Source organism: Mustela nivalis (assembly GCF_964662115.1).
Source record: "Mustela nivalis genome assembly, chromosome: 16".
In the NCBI taxonomy this organism is placed as follows: Eukaryota; Metazoa; Chordata; class Mammalia; order Carnivora; family Mustelidae; genus Mustela; species Mustela nivalis.
Genome location: NC_139035.1, coordinates 23,285,057 through 23,305,305, shown reverse-complemented (window position 1 = coordinate 23,305,305; position 20,249 = coordinate 23,285,057). Strand labels below are relative to the sequence as shown.

The 20,249-nt window shown below is 40.5% G+C and overlaps 1 protein-coding gene across 4 annotated transcripts in view; it reads right to left on the bottom strand.

Moving 5' to 3' along the window:
* Nucleotides 1–20,249, bottom strand: part of ABL2 (ABL proto-oncogene 2, non-receptor tyrosine kinase) — a 114,315-nt gene that overhangs the window by 10,032 nt on the left and 84,034 nt on the right. For 2 of the 4 annotated variants that reach the window (XM_082704073.1, XM_082704075.1), the window contains exons 2-11: nucleotides 18,561–18,623; nucleotides 17,183–17,353; nucleotides 12,139–12,434; nucleotides 8,814–9,086; nucleotides 7,626–7,710; nucleotides 6,315–6,492; nucleotides 5,517–5,701; nucleotides 4,165–4,317; nucleotides 3,251–3,340; nucleotides 401–574 (exon numbers count right to left, since the gene is read on the bottom strand). In XM_082704073.1, coding sequence (XP_082560199.1) covers nucleotides 401–574; nucleotides 3,251–3,340; nucleotides 4,165–4,317; nucleotides 5,517–5,701; nucleotides 6,315–6,492; nucleotides 7,626–7,710; nucleotides 8,814–9,086; nucleotides 12,139–12,434; nucleotides 17,183–17,353; nucleotides 18,561–18,623 — 1,668 coding nt within the window. The remainder of the gene's footprint in view (nucleotides 1–400; nucleotides 575–3,250; nucleotides 3,341–4,164; nucleotides 4,318–5,516; nucleotides 5,702–6,314; nucleotides 6,493–7,625; nucleotides 7,711–8,813; nucleotides 9,087–12,138; nucleotides 12,435–17,182; nucleotides 17,354–18,560; nucleotides 18,624–20,249) is intronic. The other 2 variants (XM_082704074.1, XM_082704076.1) reach the window with 1 other exon arrangement.

Sequence of the window (20,249 nt, the reverse complement as noted above, 5' to 3'; positions counted from 1 at the left end):
TCACCGATAATACTATTTCATACCCATGAGTGTCCCAAATACAACATGGGCTATAAATGCAAAGGAACAACCCACTGATTTTCACCTCGGCATCTGTCTTTTCTCTAAAAATGACAGCACGCCCTGGCCTCATCTATCAGGCAGTTTTTGCCAGAACTGTAAGGACGGTAAGCGGCTGGGATTCGGGAGCTGAGGAAAGAGAGCAGGAGGCTGAGCTGAGCAGCGGACGGAGAGGTCAGGACTAATGCCAGCACTGGGGGGCTGAGCCCAAGAGCAGGATCTGTTTCAATGCCGGCCGCTCTCTCCTCAGGGAAGACGGGCAGCACAGTGGAGATAAAGCATCATCCCCAAGGTTCTGGAAACGAAGACAGTTTCCTGCTACCCGCCTAGCGACCAATACCTGGTGCTGAACTAGAAGCAGAATTTTCTGTGGTGTCCTGTGCCCCTTCGATGTTCTCCTTGTTCTCCACCTGTTTCTTCAGCGTCCGGGTCTTGGAAGGAAGTATAGGCAGTCGGGGCAGGTATGGAACAACAGATGAGGAGGAGGCGGCTCTCCCAAGCTCCTCAGCTACCTCTGTGAGGACAAGGGTACTGATAAAAAACCATTTCGTGACACAGAAAAGGTTTTCTTCTCAGAAAAGATACACAACGGAGAAAAAAACTGGAGAAAAGAGCACTCAAATATGTAATGGAATCACAGAGTACAGACTCTTCTACGCCAGGCTTCGGTGGTCCAACATTGAGCATAGCCTCATCCACGATGTGATCTGTGGCGGGGGCTTTCTCTCAGGGTGCATCGTTCAAATGTGTGACTCAAACAAAATGAATCTATCTCTCTTTTACGGGTATTTAGGCTGCTTCCAGTTTGGGGCTACTGTAACTAGGCCACTAGGAACACCTGGCTACGTGTCTTTTGCTTCAGAATCATACGTGTATGTCTGCTGGCCCTAGGAGTGGGACTGGTGGGTTACAGGGCACACAACACTCAGCTTCGCTGGGTCCTGCCAAACTGTCTCCCAAGACGGCTGTACCAATCTATACTCCCACCCGCATTGTGTAAAAGCTCTGGTTACTCTGCATGCTTGCCAGAGTTTGGTATTATCCGTTTTGGGGGCTCAATTTTAATTTTAGCCATTCTGGTATTGGTATATGGTGGCATCTCACTGTTCTATTTTGGACTTCTCTGATGAGGAGTAATGTTAAGTAAGCACGGTTTCACAGGCTTTCAAATCATTTGGCTAGCCTTGTTTACTGAGTGCTTGCTCAGAGGCTGAACAAAGGCAACAGATTTCTGGAGTTATTTTCATTTTTAGGTTGCACCTTACCCAAAGAAGGAGGGTAGATACATTTCATTTCATGCAAATGAAGCAAATGAGGCTTGTGAAGAAGTGTTCACCCTTTTGAACATGGCTATGTGTTTTGTGGCTCCTACTGGGGCAAAGACATACTTTGGTATTCATTCCAGAACAAAAATGAACCAAGTGAGAGCAATTAAATTTCTGGGTAACTATTTCAAAAATCGGCTCCCTCACAAGAATGGGTACATGGCACATAACCCAAGCCATGCCACCAAGACTCTTTTCCTACACTGCTATATACAGCAGCTGGCAGAGAGACATAAACTATGAGGATATGACCTTAAGGATGCTAGCAACTGTGCCCCACGCCTCTTGGAAGATTCCAAGGATGACATCAATGCAGAGACAAAAGAAAAGTGATACTGCGTGGGAGAGGCTGTGGAAGGAGGAAGTCCCAAAGCTACTTGAGTCTGTGGCTTCTACTGACTTTGAACCAAACCAGGGTTTGGTTATGAGCAAGTAAATCCTCCTTTTATTGCTTTAGAAAGCTTGAGTTAGGTTTTTTCCACTCACAACCAACCAGTAAGTACATCCTTTTAAGGTAGGTACTGTGTCTTATCTCTGTTTCTTCAGTAATGTGCTTCCCACAGATTAAACGCTTAATAAAATGTGGGTTAAATAATCATATATTTGTTTAGCAATTTTGAATTGCAGTTACCTTTGAAAACGGTTTGAAAATGGTTGATTTTTTTTAAAAGGATAGAACATTTTCAAGAGAAACAAATACTTAACTAAGGAGTCAAAAGAAGTTAAAAGTTGACACAGAAGCATCAAAGAAATGGAGCCTGTTATTTCTACCACTTGAACGCCACATGAAGTAAAGCACAAAGAGGAAAGAAGAAGGTCGTGAGGGGCAGCTGCTCAATCTGGCCCAAAGGCTGATGTGCACAAGTTTGAGCTAGCAAAGTACTAGGAAGAAAATACTTTTCATTCAACTTCAGGGTTGTACTTTTCCCTTTCTTCTTGTCCAAAATGATAAATAGCTAATGGAAGACAACAAAATTCAACTTGCCTGATTTCCTCTTCTTGTATTTTAAAACCTGAACTTAAGTCATAAGCTCTTATGCTCAATTAGGAAGGAAAGAAGAAATTGGAAAAATATGTGCAAAATTCTGGAGCTATACTAGAGAATCCAATCAGCACACATAACTAAGAATTCTGTTTTTAGCTCCTAGGAATAGGCTGTCTCTGTAACAAGTGTACTGTCTCACTTCAGCACATAATTGTTAGAGGCACTGTGATACTGACGTTGGAAGCTGCCTGTATGTGCCCATACATTCGTTTTTCGGATATGAAAAGGGTTCTCACTGTTCACAGCTTAACATGCTCATTTTTAAACTATTTTCCATGTCAATATATCTAAGAGTATCATTTTAAATATTCAATTATATGAATATATCAATTAGCCCACTGGATTTTTAAATTGTTCATTTTTCAATATTAAAAACTACATGCTGATGTAACATCCTTGTAGCTAAATCTTTATTCACACCCATAATTATTTCCTTAAGATCTATTTCCAGAAATGAAATTTCTGGATATTGCTTTTATGATTTGATTCTGTCTTTGTAGGTATGGTTCATGGAGGCAGAATATTCTTCCTACTCAATTTTAATTCCCTTCCATATATGGTTAAGTGTTGGTGGTTTAAGAACTACCCAACTTCTCTATGATGAGATTGAATTTCTAATTAAAATACAATTTCAATATTAGAAATGAGCTTGAGACATAAAGACACATTTAAAAATAGCAAAACAGAGGGCAAAATAAGAATTAACGAAGGCCAAGAATTAATTCAGTCCTCTGAAATGGAGTCCCAAACTAGAGGAGTCTATCATTTTTGCAATATTATTATGACCCCTGCCACCACCAATAACCTGCCAGAGTCCCACCTTCGGAAATGCTGGAGTCATGGAACATGGTTTCAAAAGCCTGATGTGTTTCAGCAAAAGACGGCCGGTCAGCAGGGCTCCACTTCCAGCCTGTGGAACAAAAGAAGGAAGTGCTGAAAGCTTCTTGCAGAAACTAAATACCCGGGGGCACACCTGCAAGGGAGGCTACTGAGGCGGAGGTACAGCAGGTTCACAGTGAGCAAGGCAGCTGCTTCTCAGTTCCAGACTCAGGTGTAATAAACCCACTTCCCAGGGCTGGTCCTTCTATGTAGCCCCAGCTTCTGTTTTTCTTCTATAGGGATAAAGAGGGGTAGAGAGATGGTTTATGAAATGGAAAGTTGTTTTCTACTGGGAAAATGAAGGGCATGATGAGACCTGTCTTCAAACTTCTAACCTTACAATCAGCTGTCCATGTTCAGAAATATAACAGGATATCAAAAGGAGGAACTTAAGAGTTCACTTTGACAAAAACAGCAGTTTCTTATTAGCTTTATCATATAAGTGGGCTGGGGAAATTTAGTCAATATATGGGCCATGGATGACTGTGTCAGGATTCCAATTAAACTTGATGATTTATCATATATGCCAACTGGATGATGAATGATCAACCTTTTCTTTTCTTTTTTTAAAACATTTTATTTATTTATTTGAGAGAGAAAGCATGAGTGAAGGTGGCGGTGGAGGGCAGAGGCAGAGAGAGAAGCACAGAGGCTTGATCCCAGGACCCTGAGATCATGACCTGAGCTAAAGGCAGAAGCTTAACTGACTAAGCCATTCAGTGCCTGACCAATCCTTTATATGTCAGGAGGCTGGAGTCAACCTCACACTGAGAGGAAAACGGTTTCTTATTTCTTTAATCATCCTGAATCACTGACTTAAGTCTTCAAAATTAAAATACGAAAGAAAACACTCACATGCTCTCATAAGTTCATAAACCTTAGGGGGGCATCCTTCAGGTTGTTCCATTCGATATCCTTTCTCCAGTAGATCATACACCTGAGACAGGTCAATGCCTGGATATGGTGACATTCCATATGTAGCAATTTCCCACAACAGTACCCCAAAAGCTGCAAAGGGGATATAAAAAAAAGCTGAATGTTTCTTCTGATTTGTTATCTATTTTATACTATTAGGTGACTTCTCTTTCAAGTTTTGGATTAACATCCACACTGTTACAACATTAGTAAACTGTTCTAATTCTTAGTAACATTCTAATTTTTACAGCTGAACTTGTCCTAAGGTATCTGCAACAAAATGATTCAGATAGTCTGTTTTCTATAAATTTCCCAATTTTTTTTTTAGGATTTTTTATTTGACAGAAAGAGCACGCTTGAGCACACAGTACAGGAACAGGGAGGGAGAGAGAATCCCAAGCAGACTCCGCACTGAGTGCGAGCAGGGCTTGATCCCACATCACTGACACAGCAAAATCACAATCCAAGCCAAAACCAAAGAGTCAGACGCTCAACCAACCGAGTTACCCAGGTGCTCCATTAATTTCCCAATTTTTAGATTTAACTGTAGTGAGGGAGAATAAATTATGACCATAAAAAGTCTGGGACAGAACCAAACTACTCTTAGAACAATTGATGATCTATTTAATGAGTTCCAGTTTTTAGATCAGCTAATACTGAAGGAGTAAAATAGAAAATGGACTCTTTTAAAGTCAGAGGGGGAAAAAAATCAAACTAGCAAAGAAAATTTGCTTGAGTTTGTCACACATTATTTCTGAGTTTGAGATTTCTGTAAAAAGTGACTCGCCATCTTTCAACTATTTCTGTTGGCCTATAACCCAAATTTCTAGACTTGTTCAGTCCAAGAGCCTCTGCTAAATCAGACTGCTTTCCAGGGTAACAGAAACAAGATGAGTTAGTTACAAGGACAAACTCTAGGTGCAATTCCATCATGCCTTCCTTGAAGAGAAGAGGCTACTCTGTGTCACAGCACTTTGAAAATGAGCAATAAATTTAATATAGAAAACAGGGACTTTACAAAGAGAAGATCAGTAAAATTCCAATGCAATCCAAGATCTAGACTGTGAGCTCTTTGAAAGTGAGGACTTCCCCCCGACACTTTCCTCTTTACACTTCTATGCTAAGTGCCTAACACAATGCCTGGCAGGTAATAGGTATTTAATAAATCCTTCCTGAATTTAAAATGGGGGCCAAGGCAGAGTTTACTGATTGCATAAACGAGAAGCTCTAAAGAATTAAGAACATTAAAAACCTAAAATGACAGACACAGAAGAAGTTCCTTCCAACCTTACCCCAGACGTCAGATTTAATTGAGAAAGTATTGTAGGCAAGACTCTCTGGTGCTGTCCATTTAATAGGAAATTTGGCTCCAGCATGCGCAGTATAGGTGTCTCCCGTCATCAATCTACTTAAGCCAAAGTCGGCTACTTTCACCACATGGTTTTCTCCTACGAGGCAGTTACGGGCTGCGAGATCTCTGTGGAAAAGAGAACCCTAATGTGATTCCATTCAGATGTTGAGAAAAATGTCCAAGAACAGTCTCTTCTTGGTCCTTTGTGCTGTAAACAGAGTTGGTTAAGTCCATGCTGACAGACACAGTAGCACCTGATGATAGCTGCTAACACAGGAGAAAGCCACTAATTATGTATCACTTGTAGAGTCATCTCCAAGAGGCAGCAGTCATCTGATACTAGAATAAAGCCCACTTCAGAACATGGGTTCCTATTTACCAGTACGCTGGGAGAGGTTTCAGAGGTGAGCAAAAGATGCTTTTCTACAAGGCTTTACTAAGACAGCAAGCTATTTTTACAATTAAGCCATTAGGTAGAGCAAAAGGCTCTTGGAAATGGTCCTGGGCAAAATAAAGAGCATTCTGTTTTAAGAATCAGCAAAGGCCCATTAATACTTTAACCAAAATACTGTAGGTTTATAAACTGGAAATGACATTATAGTGGGTGGGTCCTGTAAAAGAGAAAACTGTTTTTCTGGGTCATCTGGAAATTTCCAGTAAGATTCTCACATTCTTTTATTTGCACATCAAGCAAGGTAACTTCATGGTTAGTCACAGGCCATAATCAGGCTTTACACACCTATGGATGAAATTCTTCTTCTCTAGATACTCCATTGCAGAGGAGATCTGAGTGGCCATGTACAGCAGGACCACTGCAGTCACCTCTTCTCGGCTGCATTCTCGGAGGTAATCGAGCAAGTTGCCATACGGCATGTACTCAGTCACGATGTAAAATGGTGGCTCCAAAGTACACACACCTGATAGTGGAAGAACAGAGCTTGTTTTATTAGGATATTTCCAAAAATTCCCAAGCACTTGGACAAGATTAACAGACACAATTTAAAGTCTAGCTCAGCAGTAATCTTTTCCCTTCTCGCCACCACACTCTCCTAAAATAACAGAGCAAAGTTCAGATAAAAGTGGTTGATAAGGGAGTCCTGGCTTTCACTACATCATTCACTACATCTGAGTATCTGCCTGCTTGGGGAAAAGCATTAATTTCATAAGGGGTCAAGAAGACCAAAATGTCCTTAGTTCGATATATGCCCACGATTCCCATCCTCACCTGTACACTAACAATGTTTATCTTTAAGTAACAGCAATTTTGTGTTGAAGACCAGGTGAGCCCAGTCTGTATCATGCTTTGTAAAAAGAATGTTTCCACAGTCAAGGATTTTACTGATACATGGCAGACTCCTTGAAAAGATTCAAAAAGAAACTGTCCCAAACTTCCTTTGGGACAGTATGGCTCAAGGTGAACAAAGAAACTGGTCCTCCTTTAAGAAGGGCCGAGAGTTCAGTCACTAGTTTCTCTGCGACCTGAATGGGTGAGAAGCTGTTCTGCAACAGGACAGCACCTGCTGCTGAGGAAGGTGAACCAATGTGTGTGGCCACAATTTGGAATCTGCTTCTTCTCAACAGTTCTTTGTTTCATGTCTATTTTGTAAAATATTTTTTGACAATGTTTGGTGTGGTATCATTCTGAGTATTCTTGAACCTTGATTCTGAGGCAATTACCATAAGTTGGCCAGTTTTATATATTATAATCAACCCAGGCCACTTTCCCGGGCAATTTTTATTAAAATTTTTTTAAATTAATTTGTATGTATCTATGTGATCTCTACATTGAACTTGGGGCTCAAACTCATGGCCCCAAGATTAAGAATAAGATGCTCTACTGAATGAGCAAGCCAGGAACCCCGTTTCAGGGCAATTTTTAAACAGAGAGCCTGCTGATTAAAATTAAGTGTCATTAAATATGACAACCACTTATTGAAGTAGATTTGTACTAGAGCTTCCACCATGGTGATACAAAAGCAGCATTTGGAAATAATGGGGTTGGGAGACAAGGACCTGTGAGGAAACCTATGGTTCAGGCAATCTTCCTCACCTAATAGTTGGACCAGATTAGGATGCTTGATTTCCTTCATCACTGCAGCTTCTTTCAGGAACTCTTCCACCTCCATGGTATCTTCCTGGAAAGAGGGAAAAGTAAGGAGGGGAAAAAAAATAATAAATAAATAAATAAAACCCAGAACAGGGGACAAACCCCTATTTTAATCATTTGAGTCAACTTATAATCCTAAAACTACAGTTTTAAAAGGAGGTATCTTTTGAATATTCTAGCAGATTACTTACAGAAACTTTATCAGAACCTAATAATAGGCTCCAGAGACATCGGATTAAGAGAGTGTCTCTAAATTTATCCAATATTTGAAATTGGAGTGAAAATTATCAGGGCAAGCATAATTCAGCCATCATATCCCATCACAACTGAGGCCTGGGAGACCTGGATGGATAACTCAGTTCTCTGACAGTTTACTTCCCTAGGTACCTCAGCCTTCCAAAGAGGAGACAGAAGAGTTAGCTGTTCATGCATTTGTCTTCCTGACAAGTTCCTTAAGGAGCAATACATGTGTGCAAAGCCATGTATACTGTCTCACACTCAAAGTATGCTTAATAAATATCTGCTGACTGAAACTGATCACACTCAGGAAGCCGAAGAGCAGCCCTTACACGTGATTCGCCAGAGCTACGAGGCATATGGGAGATCTTCAGAGAATGGAATGAGTGACAACTTTGTAATTAGATAATGGGACGCTTAAAGAAGGCAGTGGCATCAGAAAGAAGATTCCTTGACTATTAGGAGAAGAAGTGATCTAATCTCAGAGAGATGGGGGAGCACGAGGCAGAGAGCTCAAGGAGAAAAGAGAGAACACACAATTCTTGAGCACTGCATGAACAATGTCATCCAGCAGGGGTCATTCTCAGGAAGCAAAACAGCTTGTTTGGCTTTTATAACTTCTTTAATCCGCTCTAACCTTCCACTAAGACCTACATCAACACCCTCCAGAGACCAACCTTCCCCACATGTGGGTTTCACTGCGTCGCAATGAACAATCTGTCCCCGCACTGTCAGCAAGGGCACTGAGGTTACTCATCAATTTGCTGATGTGCTTGGCACCAGTGGGTGGAAAGTGCTCCAAAGTTAAAGAGGGGCGCGCTCATATTTCCCAGTGATTCAGCACAAAAGGGAAAAAAAAAAAAGGCCTGGAAACTGTAATTCTCAGCAACCCACCTTCAACGTCTTCACAGCAACCGTAAGGCTGTATTTCTTCCAGACGCCAACATAAACTTCTCCGTACTGACCACCCCCAAGCTTGTGCTTCATGGTAATATCCGTTCGTTCCATTTCCCATTTGTCATGGATGGGGGACACACCATAGACTGTGGGCTTATTACACTTGGGCGCTGGGTAATGTAACGTTGTCACCAGCCCATCAGCCACCGTGGAGTGATGGTGCACGAGCTCTGCCAGGGTGCTAAAGCGGCTCTCCGCAGTGACGTAAACCTGGTGAGAAAGGCAGGAGAAAAGCTAGCAACTTAAAGAGAGGTCTGAAAACCTTTTTCAAAGCCCATTATTTCACTGGTCTGAAGATATGAAGATAAGAGGCTCTTTTACGGAGGTAAGTGAAAGAATTAAGGGATGAGGAGAAAGGAAAACACAACTTCAGTTTAACCCTCTTTACACCACTCTTCCCAGGCAGAGTGGGGGAACGAGATTTCCAAGCTATCTTTCTGGATCATCAAGATCACTGGTCTTCGAGGGGTGCCTGGGTGGCTCAGTGGGTTAAATAAAGCCTCTGCCTTCGGCTCAGGTCATGATCCCAGGGTCCTGGGATGGAGCCCTACATCGGGCTCTCTGCTCAGCAGGGAGCCTGCTGTCTCCTCTCTCTCTCTGCCTACTTGTAATCTCTGTCTGTCAAATAAATAAAAAAAATCTTAAAAAAAAAAAAGATCACTGGTCTTCGAATATGTTGAAGCAACAAGACTGTGAAACCCAAATTCATAAGATAAAGGCAGAAATTCTGATTTAAGTGGAAAGGGGAGACCTGGTCTCTGAAAGGTCATGAAATCTTGCATAGAACATAATTTGAAAACCACTGGCTTCCTTTTTTTTTTTGGAAGGAGGAGAATATTTAAGGATCTTACAATTTTTACTTAATTAGGATGTGCTTTGAGTGGCTAGGCCATTAAAAAAAGAGCCACAATTTTATTTCAGGGTTGTTAGCAAAACAGTAGTTATTTTGTGGCAAGTAATTAAAGTATAAAAGATGAGCAGTCTTTGAACCCTATGTCCTGTGGGAGCTAACCTGTTTATTGTTTACCGGAAAAGAGACTTGTGCTGTATACAGATACATATTACATACAGAACTGATGATTTTTATACAGTGAACTCACCCACATAAACCTCTCCCACACCAAGAATTATAACACTACCAGCACCATCCCAGCTAAGCTATTCACTCCTTCAAAAGTAACCACTCTCCTGACTTCTCACAACTTACAATAGCTTTGCCTGCTTCTGAACTTACACAAATGGAATCATACTACATGCACTGTTGTGCCTGCTTTCTTCCATTCCACTCTTCTTTATTGTGAAAGAATTCACATACCATAATGCCCACCATTTTAAAGTATACAATTCAGTGGCCTTCCCAAAGTTGTCCAACACCACCACTATGTAACTCCAGAACACTTACATCAGCCTTCATTATGAAGAAATCCCATATCCTCAGCAGCCCTTGCCACTCCCCTCACACCCATCCCAACAATGACTAACTCCTTTCACTCAACTTTACATAGGTGTGAGACTCACCTACGACATGGGTCAACTAACTTTTCTGCAGAGAGCCAGAGAGTAAATATTTCAGGTTTGTGGCCATGGTGCCTCTGTGCTAACTACTCAAAGCGGCTATAAGAATGAGAAGGCAGGGGGCACCTGGGTGGCTCAGTGGGTTGATACCTCTGCCTTTGGCTCGGGTCATGGTCCCAGGGTCCTGGGATCGAGCCCCACGTCGGGCTCTCTGTTCAGCAGGGAGCCTGCTTCCCTTCCTCTCTCTCTGCCTGCCTCTCTGCCTACTTGTGATCTCTGTCTGTCAAATAAATAAATAAAATCTTAAAAAAAAAAAAAAAAAAAAGAATGAGAAGGCAGCCATAGACAATACATAAACAAGCGGATGTGGCTGTGTTCTAATAAAAATTTATTTACAAAAGCAGGAAACTAGGTGGGCCACAGATTTTCCTCAGAATGTACACAGCAGTATCACACTCATTTTTTGTTGCTGTATGAGATTCTATTTTATGAATATACCACAATTTATTAATTCATTCTGTTGTTAGACAATTAAGTGTTTCTAATCTGGGGCTATGACAAATAATGCGACTACAAACATCCTGGACATGTCTTCCGTACACACATGCACTCATTTCTGTTGGGTATGTAACCAGAAGTAGAGCTGCTAGGTCTCTCCTACATTATCACTTAATCTGATTCAATGTGATTTCATCAGGGAACAGTTGTGTCTGTAGGATGATGCAAAAAAGAAAGAGAATAATTACTTCCTACTTTGTACCAGCTATTATGTTTTAAGGAAATCATTTCATTTAATCCTCAAGACAATCCAATAAAGTGGGATGAGAAATTGAGGCTTATAGTAAGGTCACAAAGTTAACGAAGAGAAACGGTGGAGTTGTCCAGCAAACCAGGTCTGCTTGCTCTTGGCAAAGTCTGTGTGCTTTCCCCTACTATGCAGATCACATACAAGGAAAGAACAAATGATTCAATGTAAATTTACTGTTCCACAGAATGGACATAAATCTGTGCTTCACAGTTCAGAAAGTAAAACAGCTCCATTCTTACACTACCATTCTACAATGGTTGGTCTTTCTAACAGGTACATTGCTAAATATCCAAATTATCTATCTATACTACCCATCAATCCCAGTCTCAGAAGCCCAAATTCTTACTCTGCAAACTTTCTGGGAGAGATTATTATAAGTTTCAAAGATCCAAGGCTTATTAATTTGCCAATTCTGGGGCGTGTGGGGGGCTCAGTGGGTTAATAAAGCTTCTGCCTTCGGCTCAAGTCATGATCTCAGGGTCCTGGGATCAAACCCCGCATAGGGCTCTCTGCTCAGCAGGGAGCCTGCTTCCCCTCTCTCTCTCTCTGCCTGCCTCTCTGCCTACTTGTGATCGCTGTCAAATAAATAAATTCTTTTAAAAAAATAAAAAGGGTTAATTTGTCAATTCTGTACAACGTACTAGATGCACGTGTGTGTATGTATCTGTATATGATGATTAGAACCACTAACTGATATAGCAGTTCCCTTCACTCACCTTCAATTCTATTTCATCATTAAACTATAATGTAGTACTGTTTTTAAATCCCATTACCATATTCTTTTGAAAAAAGAAAGGTTCCACATGCCAAATAACCCAAATTCACATCAGTGATTATTTCGTTTTATGTCTGACATAAAAACTATATTCTTTAGTCATTCTGAGTATTTTTTCTAAAAAACAACAGTCCACACCTAGAGGCAGAGCTGGCCCGTCTTACCTTGCCATCTGTGGTCGTATTGATCCTGTAGTGATATACACGCCCCTCGTACCTGAGCGAGATGGACAGCTGCCCGGGGCTGCTCTCACTTTCTCGCACCAGGAAACTGCCATTAATTAGACTGCTGAGTAGATACTCTGCTGCACTGCGTGACACGGGTCCATGGTACCAGGAATGTTTCTCTAAGCTGTTCACTGGGGTGATGTAGTTGCTTGGCACCCAACCTTGTCCATTCTTGGAGCGAACTTCACTCCACTCACCATTCTGGTTATAACCAAGGACTCGAAGCTTTTCACCTAGCCATGAAGTCATCAGAGAAGAAAAGAGAAGGTGTTAGGACTTTATCTCAAGCAGTAGCAGTCTATTGTCAAACTCAGAGAAAAATCAATCAGTAACTCCTATGCCAACTTTTTTTAAAAAATTAATGAAAACTAACTTGGCTGTTCATCATATCCTGATCAACCTCTTTAGAGTGTAGCTTAAACAGAAGCAGCATAGTTAGAAATAACCTGCTGGCATTGACTAATGGCTTTTACACCAACTAAAAAAATGTCTTCATGCAACCCCATGTGTGGTATAGTACAGAGGCATACAAGGATAGAAAGGTTATGGACCTATAAATACAGAGTAGACACTGATGGTTGCCAGAGGGGAGAGGGAGGGGCAATGGGCAAAATGGGTTAAGAGGAGTAGAAGATACAGGCTTAAAGCCCTTTAGAGAATGAATAAATCACCAGGATAAAAGGTACAGCTGCATAGAGAATATAGCTGATAGTATTATACAGCACTGTGTGATAATAGATGTGTGTGATAATAGATGGTAGCTACACTTGTGGTGCGCACAGCATAATGTTTAGAATAAATTACTATGTTGTATACCTGAAAGTAATGTAATATTATATGTCAACTGTACTTCAGTTAAAAAAGAAAAAAAAAAGACAGAAAGAAATGGAAAATGGAAAATGGCACAGCCTCACCCCTCAAAAATAATTCATTTTTTTTTCTCATATAACAGTCTGTCAAGGAATATATCTTATATATGGTTCAATGTTAGTAATAATCAAGGCTTTGGTATGAGAATCATGAAATACAAAGTTACTTCTAAATTTTGTTGCCTCCAGTTGGCACCGAGGCAACAAAACCATTTATGTAAAAAAACAAATAAGAAAACAAGACAAAACAGAAGCAGACCAAAGGGCTTTGGGCAATGCTTTCAGAACAAAAACTGCTGGGGGTGCTGGGCAGGTAGAACTCCCAAAGCACATTCCAGGACTCAAGTTTTAACAGTTATAGTTTCCCAACTTCCCTCCCATTTCCCAAGAATATGAGTCAGTCCTATTCATTCCTCCAAAATTAGTGTGTGGGAAGGGAAGCTGACACTGAAGCTGGAACCTAAGACAAGTTACTCAGAATGTCTTTGCTTGCTATCAACGTCAATACCCTTGATTTCTGTTCAAGTTGTGAACTTTAAACTCACTAATATACATTTTGCCCCTGAATGTGCAACTCAGACAAAACAGGAAAGGTGATAGGTATCATTAGTAATAACTAATAACCTAAACCTTTTTTGCAGGGGGGTGGGGGGAGACTGTGGAAAAGGCCCTGGGCCCCTATCTCTGAGAGATGCACACCGTCCTACAGAGTTCATACCTACTTCTCAGTGTCGGCAGAAGAAAACCAAACCAATTAAAATCATATGGCCCACTAGCTGTCAGACATAGGCCACTGAGGAAAAGCTCAAAATCATTATTCTGGCAGTCATCAAATTTTTCCAGCAACCCACAGAAATGTTTACCATAGGATAACTTTATCACTCTCACCATTGACACCTGGACGTGAGACATTTAATGACAAAAACCTAGGAGTATGTACTCATACGATACACATATGTATAGAGGGACAGATAGGACTGTGTGTCCTGTGGCTGTGGAAATGCACCAGTATGCAGAGAAATACTCCCCAGCCATATCTGTAGGAAAACAAAAAACTCAATGCTACTAGAAAAGCTAAATAAAACTCGTTCCTGTGTAGCTTTCCTGTTGTACCACAAAAACCAGAAAATGTAAACATCAAGTATACCGTTGTTTCTGGTAACAGCAAGTCATCATAAGTAGGATACAGTAAAAAAAAAATCCTAGGTTTTTGTTTTCCTCTCTTTTGGAAGTTAGGAGAATATCCTACTCTGGAAGTTTTGAGTACCATGGAAATTGATGAGTCTGACTAATGGGGATGTACACATCAGCTCTACTGACAGAAATGTTGGGAGAACTCTTATTTTTTAATTCAAGCAAAAAAAAATCTTCAAAGAAGGAAGTAAAGTAGGAATCATTATTTTTCAAATATACTTTCTTGTCCTTTAAAATAGTAAGATAGCTTTAGCATTACATCACTTTATATCAATATGAACCTGATAGAAAAATCTGACATTTCAGGTTTGTTTTTTTTTTAAGATTTTATTTATTTGACAGAGAGAGATCACAAGTAGGCATAGAGAGGTAGGCAGAGAGAGAGGAAGGGAAGCAGGCTCCCTGCCGAGCAAAGAGCCCGATGTAGGGCTCGATCCCAGGACCCCAGGATCATGACCTGAGCTGAAGGCAGAGGCTTAACCGACTGAGCCACCCAGGCACCCCCATTTCAGGGGTTTTGAGACAAATCACTGTTCGCCATGAGAGAACAAGAATCCCAGCCTTTGAGCTGCACACCAGCAGCTGCCATAACTGGTAACTGAGGCAGCAACACAGTCTTGACTGGTATTTCCTTGGTGACAGAGCTATCTTGGAAAACAGTGACATGAAAAGTGTATCTAGGAAAGAATGTTCTGAGTCACTGCTTCACAAACTTCTCTCCTGAAGTATCAATAAAGGTAAAAGAGTGTGTTGTAGCCCAAAGAGACTACGCACAGTATAAAATTCTTTGAAATCCTTTGTTTTATCCTAAAACTTTGTGTAAAATTTTCCCCTGATACATAAACCTCACACACATACAAATACTATCACCATCCGTCCCCCAAAACTACCCAAAGTTTTCAAGTAACTTGCAACTAGGAGATCACACATGTTTACTTTTCCTTCACCTCCGACACCTCCTGGCACAAGTATGTATGTATGTGCCTCCCACCCACTCTGGAACACATCTATACCCCAGTTTGAGTTACAGGTTTCTGCTTTGGACTTAAAAAATAGAAGCACATAAAAATTTTATAAAAGGGTAACAATCCCTGAATGGAGGCCTATCTTAATCTGGTATATTCACTCCCATTTATTACCTCATTCTGAACCTTATAAATAAAAGGCATATGTCTGACAAATTATCACCTAAAGCACAATTTCATTTAAGTCAAAAATTATCCTGAGGGGCGCCTGGGTGGCTCAGTCCTTAAGTGTCTGCCTTCAGTTCAGGTCATGATCCCAGAGTCCTGGGATCATGTTCCATATTGGGCTTCTTGCTCAGCAGGGAACCTGCTTCTGCCTCTGCCTGCCACTCCCCCTGCTTGTGCTCCCTCTCTCTCTGCCAAATAAATAAACAAAATATTTAATAAAAAAAAAAAATTATCCTTGGGACGCCTGGGTGGCTCAGTTGGCTAAGCATCTGCCTTTGTTCGGCTGGGGTCATGATCCCAAAGTCTTGGGATCAAGTCCCGTATGGGGGGGAGGGCGGTCCTTGCTCAGCAGGGAGCCTGCTTCTCCCTCTGCCTATCGTTCCTCCTGCTTGTGATCTCTCTCTCTCTCTCACTGACAAATAAATAAATAAAATCTTTAAAAAAAGTTATCCTGAAATATGTTCTTTCCAGGAGGAGGCTTTCATAGGTTCAAAAGAACAAACTTGGGCAGATTAGCATTCCAATCCAAGGACACAATGAGAATGGTCCATGCCTCTTTCTTTCTTTCATTCCTTTTTTTTTTTAAGTTTTTAAGTTTTTATTTATTTATTTTTTAAAGATTTTACTTATTTATTCGACAGACAGAGATCACAAGTAGGCAGAGAGGCAGGCAGAGAGAGAGGAAGGGAAGCAGGCTCCCTGCTGAGCAGAGAGCCCGATGCGGGGCTCGATCCCAGGACCCTGGGATCATGACCTGAGCCGAAGGCAGAGGCCTTAACCCACTGAGCCACCCAGGCGCCCCTCCTTTTTTTTTTTTTTTTTTTAAGTAATTTCTACACCCAATGAGGAGTTCAAACTCATGACCCCAAGATCAAGAGTCACACATTCTACCAACTGAGCCAGCCCGACGCTCTTTCTCATAAAAGTTCCACATTCTCTATCGTTGTTCAGAAACACTAATATTCAATGATTTTACTTGGTCATATTCTTAATCCTCCCTTTTATAAGAATTTTCTACCAAAATAAACTACTGCTCTCTTGAGAGTATTAAAATTACTACAACAGAAACCTTTCCTATGACCCCTTTCAGTAAGGCACTTAAACAGAGATGAGAGATGGTCTCCGCCAGTGCTACTTGAAGCAGGTCCACAATGTGACAGGACACTTGCACTAGCATATGGAATCACTAGACTACTTTCTTCTTGTTGCAAGTCCTGCTCCCCCCCAAAAAAGAAAATGTCTCTAAACAAAATAAGTAGTATACCTAGTGATTAGTTCATTTACATATTGGGAACAAGTTCTATATCTTAACAATGAGGACTGGTAACGAAAGGTTCTCAGACTGGCAGTCAGCCCAGGGACAGCACTCCAAGTAGCAGCGGCTCTGGCAGAACGACTCGTGTTAGCCATGGTTCCATTAGAAGGGATGTACAATGAACCTTACCGCCATATAAGATGAATGCTGGCCTATTACAGAGAGAATTGAATCCTGAGAGTGAGAAAAGTTTAGTATAGACCGTGTGGTGCTTTTTCTAAAGTTCTTTATCTCCTCTTACCCTTAACAGGACAGATAAAGGAGACACAGGTTTTTTAAAAAACAAAACCAAACCAAGACAATGAACCCTAAAGTATTGGGGCCCAAATCACCTAATTTTGGTCAGAGGCAGAATCTAGAACAGACCCCTTTATTTCTTAACCACATGAAAACTAGAAAGTGAAGCTTACCTTTAGTGATGCTGAGTGTGTTATCACCACTGGCTACGAAATCGTAAAGTGCAACAAAGAGATTAGGGTCGCTCTCAGTGGCTCCAAGTAAGTTCTCCTTGGAGCTCCACCGGATGGCTTCATTCAGTGCCTGGGGTTCAACATCACAACTATAGGGGCGGTGCAAGGCTTCTGAAAGACAGAGAAAGGAATTCACAGTAAGTTCAACGGTTAAATTAAGTTCATTTAATTCAGTACATACACAGTATTTTAGCTGCTGGCATGTGTATACTGATGGCTCCAGGCCGGAAAAGAACTGTATAATATGGAGCCATGAAGAATGAGCAAATGGCACCGTCTCCTAAACATGAGAGAAGTCTACTTGTTGAAAACGCAACAAGACAGAGAAGAGATCACAAAGGAGCATTCAGCTGTGATTCATATGCACTCAAACCAGAATCAGAAATAAACAGAAAAAGCAGGGTTTCTCAAAATGGGGGGGAAAACCCCACACTCAAAAACATGGCAATTCATTTTATAAAACATATAGGCTACTTTGTGGTGGTGGTGATTTTAAATTGTTTTTAAAAATCCTCCCAAACTTCCCTTCTTCACTGACTCTCTCCACACAAAACAAATTGTGGAAAAGGTAACAGAAACTTTAAGAAATATGTACATATTTCATAAATCCGGATCCTCTGTGTACATACAGAAAAATTATAGAAACAGTGCTTCCAGAAAAAACCAAAAATACTAAAATTATCTGTTAAACAACAGAAAAATGTTTTGGCTTAATACAAATATTCTTGGCACTACAAAATACCTTTGCATTACTATGCACAGTGTATAATATAACAGCTTTTCCAACTGTTGTTTTTAAAAAGTTTTTACCTTATTTTCTTTTCCTAGGTGGTACATTTTTAAAAATATTTTGAGAACTTAATTGACAGCTCTAGAAAATATCACCAGCAATAGCCATTTGAGTATCTACAATGTGTAATGTTGAAGCCTTCTAAGACCTAATTCTTTTTTTACCTCGAGGCTTTATGGGTTCCTAAATTTAGTCACACTACACAAACAGGTGATCCCTATAAAGATCACCTGCTTTTTGCAGTTCAGGTCATTTACACAAAAAATACACCATGCCTTCAGCAATGATCTTCTTGATCACAGGAACTGTTTATAGTGGCTCTCTGCCATTCTCCAACTACCCAATGTGATGTAACACTTTACTATCATCTCTCTCTCTCCTCCCTGCACTCATTTTTAATTTAAAATTGACTTTACTACACCTGAAGAAGAAAAACCTTGAATCTGTGGTTTCATTTCTTTTCAAACCCACACCCTCCTCTCCATCTCTACTGCCAACACCGCAGATCAGACCCCCACCATCTCTCACCTGGACTACTGCCTCCAGTCTTGTCTCCCTCAAAGCCATCCTCCACACAGCTGGCAAAGTGATCTATTTAAAACAAAAATTTGACCAGGTCACTCTTTTTAAAATTCTTGAATAGTTCACCATCAAGCTAAAATCTCTTTAATTGCCTTCAAGGTCTTTTATGGTCAGGTCTCTACCTGCTTCTCCAGGTTACCTTCCCCCCTCCAAATTTCAAATTCTAAACTTTAACACACACCATGATGCTTCCTGCTTTTTTGTGCCTTTGCTCACGTAGTCCTGGCTACATGGAATGGGATCTCAACCCACCCGTCTTTCGACTGGCTCACGTCTCCTCATTTTGTAACACTCAGATGTATTTTAATCTTAAAACAGAATTAACTTGTTTTAAAAATGGCTTCATAACAGTCTACAGACATTCCTGCGGTAGGATGGATCATAATTTTCCTAATCGGTTTAGAGGTCACTTCATCACATTCCTTCCTCCTCTTAAACAGAATGTATCTTTACAGTTTCAGAGCTAATTAAATTTTGTTTCACATTAAGAATATTATGACTGGGGCGCCTGGGTGGCTCAGTCGTTAAGCGCCTGCCTTTGGCTCAGGTCATGATCCCAGGGAACTGGGATCAAACCCTACATCAGGCTCCCTGCTCAGCGGAAAGCCTGCTTCTTCTCCCTCTCCCACTCCCCGTGCTTTTTCCCTGTCTTTGCCAAATAAACAAAATCTTTTAAAAAAAAAATTATTAAAACAAATCTGAAGGTATGCCCAGATGCCCTGAAAAGCTAATGTGAATCAGATGCTCCTTGTTTAAATGCAGTTACAAGGAATGGAAACAGCTGTATTATGTATTAAGATAACCAAGTAGGCTTACCAAACAAAACACCATATTCTATGAAACAACCTCCAAACAAGTCACATGTACTGTTTTCCCTTATGCTTGAGAAAATATCCACTCTAGTAGCAAAATTTCCATGAGACTACAAAATGCCAATCTTTTATTAAAATGAAAAAAAAAAGACTGCCAAAAAGTATAGAGAATATTTGTAATATATATTAGATTCTATACTAAGTATCACATGATCCTCATTAATAAATGTTTCTTGTCAATGATGGTGTTTAACATTATAATGTTTTGTGATTATTACCCTGTTTAATGATTATCAAACAGTTCAAGAACATTTTCCTCTTTTGCAACAGAAGTCCCCCTTGTTTAAGGCTATACAAGGAACAAAAATCAAGGGCAATAAGAACTTCTCTACTATCATTGACAAAGTTAGAAACAATAATTAAGCAGATACTGAAGCCAACTCTTAAATCCCAAAACCAGCAGACCAAAACCAGCAACGTCATACAATTATACCTTGTGAAACCCAATACATGAAAACTTTAAGGTTTACAAATCTAATAATTTTAGAGAACATCTACTATATGTCATCAATCTGAGTTTCCGAATATAAAAATTATAAATCACTAATAACACTATTTAGACTTAGAAAAAAACACTCTCTGTTCTGTCCCCAAATCTGCTTCTCTCCCACAATTCCCTATATCTCACTTAACAGCAATTTCCTCTTCTCAGCTGCTCAGGCCAAAAACCGTGAAGTTTAAATACAAACTTCTTGCTATAAGGGATGTCTGGATGGCCAGTTGGTTAAGCATCTGCCTTTGGCTGGGGTCATGGTCCCAAGGT